Source organism: Dromiciops gliroides, chromosome X (assembly GCF_019393635.1).
Source record: "Dromiciops gliroides isolate mDroGli1 chromosome X, mDroGli1.pri, whole genome shotgun sequence".
Classification (NCBI taxonomy): Eukaryota; Metazoa; Chordata; class Mammalia; order Microbiotheria; family Microbiotheriidae; genus Dromiciops; species Dromiciops gliroides.
In genome coordinates, this window is record NC_057867.1 from 22,126,111 (window position 1) to 22,132,759 (window position 6,649).

The 6,649-nt window shown below is 43.2% G+C and overlaps 1 protein-coding gene across 1 annotated transcript; it reads right to left on the minus strand.

Annotated features, from left to right (window-relative positions):
* Positions 1–4,139: 4,139 nt before the first annotated feature.
* Positions 4,140–5,805, minus strand: LOC122733588 (laforin-like). The gene has a single exon (XM_043974110.1). The coding sequence runs from the start codon at positions 5,648–5,650 to the stop codon at positions 4,616–4,618; it is 1,035 nt and encodes a 344-aa protein (XP_043830045.1). The 5' UTR covers positions 5,651–5,805; the 3' UTR covers positions 4,140–4,615.
* Between the last annotated feature and the right edge of the window lie 844 nt (positions 5,806–6,649).

The window sequence follows — 6,649 nt, forward strand, 5'->3', positions numbered from 1 at the left end:
AGAGAAGGGATAGAGAGGAGAAAGTGTGGGTGAAAGGGAGCATTACAAAAAGGGGAGAGAGAAAGGAAGAGAGGAGATAGAGTATGTATATGAGAGTCTGAGTAGATGGGGGAAAGGAGAGAGGGAAAGAAGGGAGAGAGGACATTGTGTGTGAGTGGTAGAGAAAGGAGGTAGAGAGAAGAGAAAGGAGAGAGGGGAGATAGAGGTAGAGTAGGGTATGTGTGTGAGGGGGTGCTAGAGAAGGAGGGGACATCTAGCAGGAAGGATCCTTACCTCATGAAGGGTGCAGAAATAGTTGCCAAGTGCCAGGTCTGTTGCTCACTCTCCACTTCTGGGTCACAGATCCAGGGCTGAGTGAAGAGGGATTGCAGGCCTTGGGTTGTGGCCTGAAGAGGAAGTTCAGAAACAGCAGCAGCATCATATGGCTCTGATGCTGTGAGTGTAGTGGGATCTTGGTTCCAGTCTGAAGTCTGTGAAGGAATGACCAGGAGAGGGACCTCAGACCAGAGGGGCAGTGCTCAGACTTTGCCATGTGTCAGGTCACCATGGGGAAGTAAAAGCTTGTGGGTCCCCATATGAGCTGTCCCTGAGATCCTGGAATAACCCAACACTCTGAACTCCAAGAAAGTAGTAGAGTGACCCCAGAGGACACAAGCTCAGCCCTAACATAAAACACCAAGTTACAAAATAGGCTACAGGAATGAGCAAATGGAAACAATGCTGCCACAACAACTATTCCAGTGATAGGAAAAGTAACTTTTTTTGGTCAAAGGATACAAGCAGGCAGGTTTCTGATGAAGATATAAAAGCTACCTATTGTCATATGAAAAAATGCTCTAAATCCCTATTGATTAGAGAAATGCAAATTAAAACAACTCTGAGGTACCCCCTGACACCAATCAGAATGGTTAATATGACAAAAAACAAATAATAAATGTTGGAGAAGTTGTGGAAAAATTGGAACACTAATGTATTGTAGTGTGGTAAAAAACGGAAGTTTTAGCTTAATCACTTGAGAGTTGAGTGAATGCTACTGAAGCGGCTTTTGAAAGACCGCCCTTTTGGGGAGGAGACCGCCACGAATGGCTGTGCGCCTGCTGCTGCCCAGAGAGCTGGCCAAGCACGCCGTGTCCAAGGGCACTGACTTCCGGGATGGCAGTTTAAAAACTGAGGGTGGAACGGAAGTTCTGGCTCTCTCTCGCTCTCACTCTGGCTTCTCAGTTTAGCCGTGGCGGCGCATGCGCCTGGTTTTCAGTGCTGGTTCTCAGCCTGGCAGGCAGTTTGGGATTTGGTGAGTTTTATAATAGGAATATAGACTCATCTTAGATCTAAGATTATTCATTTGTATTTCTACTTTCCTATTTCTCTTATTAGTATCACCTTTTGTCGCCTAATTAATTCCCAAACAATAAAAACTAATCCCTCACTGATTAAAGCTCAGAGGCTTCTTTTTCTTAGTGGTCTGGGAGATATATAAGGGAAAAGTTAAAGAGGGAATTTAATGCTCGTATATACAATTTTAAATCTCACAGTAGGGTGAATTCACACAGAGTCCTTCAAATCCCTCAGCCTTACTTTCCCTAAAAAAGCACTGGCACTGCTTGGATTCTACAGCCACTGAAGGCCCAGTGAGTTTTACTACTTGGACCCTGTTTCTGATGTCAAAATCAGCCTCTTCACCCCCCTCAGCCTCAATCTTCCCAATAGTCACTGATGGGGCATTGACTCTAAGGTGACCAACCAGTAGATGAGCCTCAACTATACCTGATGCTGAGTAAAATGAGAACCAGTAGAACACTGTACACATTAACAGTAACATGGAATGATGATGAACTGTGATAGACTCAGATCTTCTCAGCAATACAGTGATCCAAGTGTGAGAATCAGGGTTCCACCCCCTGCTGAGAAAGAAATTGTTAGAACCAGGGCGACACCACCCTGAAAAAAAAAGCATGTGACTAGCATCTGGAAGCTGCCTGCCATCTGGAAGTTAAGTCTATTCATAGATCACCTGTAAGTCATGTCAATCAATGGACCAGCCAATTAGCTTGGAGCTGTGTGTGGGGACCGCCCCTCTTCCAGTCCCACAGGAAGCTTCAAGGCAGGGAGGATTGACCTTTTTCGTTGGGGAACCAGCTTGTGGTGGCAGAACTCCAAGTGTCCACTTTGGAAGTGTGGATAGCTAGGTAAAGTTATCTCACTCTCATGCGTGCTCTCTCTTGCGTGCTTGCACACTCTCTCTCTCTCTCTCTCTCTCTCTCTCTCACCCCTAATATACTTTAATAAATGCTTAAAAGCCTAAATTGTTGCTGAATTTATCAGCAACTTTAGCTAGTTCTACCTTCCCCCATTAGATTTATCAGTCAATCTATACACATTTATTAAGTAACTATGTTCCACACACTCTAGAAGGTTCTAGGGAATACAAAGTCACAGGATGAAAACAATCTTTGCTTTCAGTCAAGAGCCAGTTTCACATAAAATCATAATTTTCCTAGAATTTTCACAGATTTATCAGAGTGCTAAACCTAATTTCCCCACAGCAGGGTTTTTAACCTTGGGGTTCTGTGAACTTTTAAAATAATATTTTAAAAAATATTTTGAGGAGTTTATTTCCATATAATTGGTTTCCTTTGTAATCTTTTGTATTATATATTGTGCATTTTAAAATATCATTTTTAAGAGAAGAGTTCCATAGTTTCCAATAGACTTCCTAAGGGGTTCATGAGAAAAAAAAGAGTTAAGAATCTCTGCCATAAGAATTGTGGAAAATCAATATACCCTTCCTCTACAGAAAACAAGAAATTAAATTCTATTCCATTCAGCAAGGATTGACAGAACCCCCATCCTCCAGCCTTGGTGCTTGCTTAGTAGCAGGCCAGATGACTTCCATTTAGAAAGCAGTAGGTCCTATGCCACTTTTGCTGCAGAAAATGAAATCTGTATGATGATAGCTTTTCTTCCCCTTCTAGACAGCCAATAGTTACACACAATACAAGAAAAGGTGATTGTAGTCATGAATTTGTTTAATAAAAGTATTTTATTATTTTCCAGTTACATGTAGAGATAGATTTCAACATTTGTTTATATAACATTTCCAATTTCCAATTTTTCTCCCTCCCTCCCCTCCTCCCCTAGACAGCAGGTAATCTGATATAGGTTATATATATATACATTAAACATATTTCTGCATTAGTGATGTTATAAGAGAAGAACCAGAGCAATAAGGAAAATCTCAAAATAGAAAAACAACAGCACCAAAAATAAAAGAAATAGTATGGTTCAATCAGCATCCATATTCCACAGTTCTTTTTTTTTCTGGATTTGGAGTGCCTTTTCCATCATGAGTCCTTTGGAAATTTCTTGTACCATTGTACTGGTGAGAAGAATATAATCTATCACAATTGATCAAGACATAATGTTGATGAAACTGTGTAGAATGTTTTTCTGGTTCTGCTCATCTCACTCATCATCAGTTCATGCAAGTCCTTTCCAGGTTTCTCTGAACTCCTCCTGCTCATCGTTTCTTACAACACAATAGAATTCCATTACCTTTATATACCACAACTTGTTCAGCCATTCCCCAATTGATGGGCAACCCTTCCATTTCCAATTCCTTGCCACCACAAAAAGAGCAGCTATAAATATTTTTGTGCATGTGGGTCCTTTTCCCTTTTCCATGATCTCCTTGGGGAAAAGACCCAAAAGTAGTATTGCTGGGTCAAAGGATATAGCCCTTTGGACATAATTTCAAATTGCTTTCCAGAATGGTTGGATCAGTTGGAACAATGCATTAGTGTTCCAATTTTTCCACAGCTTCTTCAACATTTGTTTTCCTTTTTTGTACTAGCCAATCTGATAGGTGTCTGGTGGTACCTCAGAGTTGTTTTAATTTGCATCTTTCTAATTAATAGTGATTTAGAGCATTTTTTCCCATTGGAATAGATAGCTTTGATTTCTTCATCAGAAAACTGCCTGTTCATATCCTTTGACCATTTCTCAATTGGGGAATGGCTTGGATTCTTACAAATTTGATTTAGTTCCTTATATATTTTAGAAATGAGGCCTTTATCAGAAGTACTGGCCATAAAAATTGTTTCCCAGCTTTCTGCATCCCTTCTAATTTTGGATGCGTTGCTTCTGTTAGTACAAAACCTTTTTAATTTAATGTAATCAAAAGCATCCATTTTGCATTTCATAATATTCTCTATGTCTTGTTTGGTCATAAACTGTTCTCCTTTACAAAGATCTGAAAGGTAGGTAGTCAGGAATTTTTAATAAAACCACCTGTGGGTAAGTCAACCAAAAGGAGGAGCCTGACTGCAGGTATCGTCAATGGTGTTTGTTACCTTATTGTACCACATGAGACTGAGAAGGCAGAGTCTAGAGAACTTCTGCTCTTTCTTGTGCAATTCATTACATTCTTTGAAAGGTGCTCCAGAGAAAATAGATTCCTAAACCAAAACTAAGACTAAATGACCATGCTAGACTAATAATAATAATAGCAACAATAAATAGTAGTAACAAAGCACACCACAATACTGTTTAACAAGATTCTGTCTTCAAATCATCTTATGATTATCTGACAGGAGCTTTTAGGGAAAAGCGGGTGGTTTTACACATTAGGATTACTTAAAGCCGGACAAACCTTCCCAAATTTCTGATAGAAATCTTCTTCTGCACGTGACAGCGCCTCTTCATCGATATACGCAGCAGGCCTTTTGACCATGAGGAAGTGCTGCACCTTCCTCAGATTCCAGCCCATTACATATTTCAGCCAGCCACACACGGCAGCCGAGGATCTTCCAAGACCATCATTGCAGTGTATGTAGACGATGTGACCTTCCTGAAGTAGGCCATGGAGGAGACAGACGGCCTGAGGCAACATCTGCACTGTACCTTCAGTACTCAGCTCTGGTGTAGGCAACCATAGGTACTGAATTCCTTCTTCTTCATAGAGCCTGATCATGGTGTCTGGGCTCATGGGCTCTGGGTAGCGATTGCAGCCTGATGAATTCTGCATAATATCCCATTCGGTCTGAAAATTCATTACTGCTGTCACCCTTAATTCATGCTTCATTTTGATAGTTATATGCTCCAACTGGCGAGGGCAGCTTCCTAACCAGAGGTTTGGGAGGATTTGTGAATAATGCAGGCCTTGATGGCCTGCAGTGTTAAAACGGAAATCATCCCTCTGCCCAGTGGCCTCAATCCCCTGTGCAACTGGGAGGCAGCACACACCATCTACCACATTGCTTTCAGTATAAGTACTGTAGAGATCATGATGAGGACCATTACCTTCCCAGGAGAACTCTCCTCCTGGCTCCTGATTTGGGAATGTCTCAAGGATGTCGGGCCCCGCCCCCTCGGCTTGCTGTTGCTGCTGCGGCTGCGGCGGCTGCGGCGGCTGCAGCGGCTGCTGCTCCTGGACTTCCTCCCGGGGCTCCTCGACCACCTCCACCTCCGCGAGACACAGGCCTGGCTCCTGCAGCCCGCATACCGACTCGGGCTCGACCCGGACGCCCGCCCGCTCCATGAGCACCGCCCTCTGAGGCGCCCAAAGCCCCAGCTCGGGCAGAGAGCACATCACCAGTACCTGCGGACGGCCCTGGGCCACGGCGGGAGGCACCACCCCGAAATGGAGCTGCATCGCTGCGAGTCCACCGAGTCGCCGGCTCAGGAGGAACAGCTCCGGTCCTGCCTTCTCCTTCTCTTCTTTCTTTTCTCTAGGCCGCAGGGACCCTCCTGTCACCAAAGCTGAAGGAGGAAAATGTCAGCCGAGAATCACGTAACCATTGACGTATCGGGGAGCGGGGCGGAGCTGAGGAAGGGGAGGGAGGGGAGGGAGCGCGCAGGTCAGGGACTGCGCAGAGGCCCCTCCAGCCCCAGCCCCAGCCCCAATCCAAGTGGAAGAGCTGCGGGGGCAATCTCTGCCCCCCACCCCCGTTAGATTTTAAACATCACAGAAAAAAATTAGAAATGATGGAAAATGCTTTCCACATTGGGGGGGGGGGGACTCCTGAGGAATCTGAATGCAGATTGAACCATATTATTTCTAACTTTTTTTTCTTTTCTGAGGTTTTTTTAATTTTAGTTCTGATTCTTCTTTCGCAACAAAACTAATGCAGAAATATGTTTAATGTGACTGTACATATATAACCTAGATCACATTGCTTTCTCTCTTGGGGAGGGAAGGAAGGCAGGGAGGGAGAAAAATTTTGAACTCAAAATTGTATAAAAACGAATGTTGAAAACTATCTTTGCACGAAACTGGAAAAAATAAAATACTATTAAGATTGGGGAAAAAGTAAAAATCGTTTTAAAAAAAAAAGAAAGAAAGAGTACTGCACTTGGAATAAAGACATGGTATTGAATCTCTGAGCTCCCAGTACTTTGGGCAGCAGTCACTAAGCAAGTCACATTCTTCTTTGGGTCTCAGTCTTCCTATCAAGAACATGATTATTTTGTCATAGATTATCTCTATGGTCTCTGCCAGCTTTTATATTCTATATTGTAAGGCACCTTCAGCTCTATGTTGGATTCTCTCCATTCTCTTACACCTTTGAACAGTCCATGCTCTGCAGACAGGTGGCTTAATGGATTGAATGCTGGGCCTGGAGTCAGGAAGACCTGAGTTCTAATCTGGCAT

What these genes read in the sequence shown, in the direction of transcription:
- LOC122733588 (XM_043974110.1), bottom strand. Translation starts at nt 5,650, where the DNA reads ATGCAGCTCCATTTCGGGGTGGTGCCTCCCGCCGTGGCCCAGGGCCGT.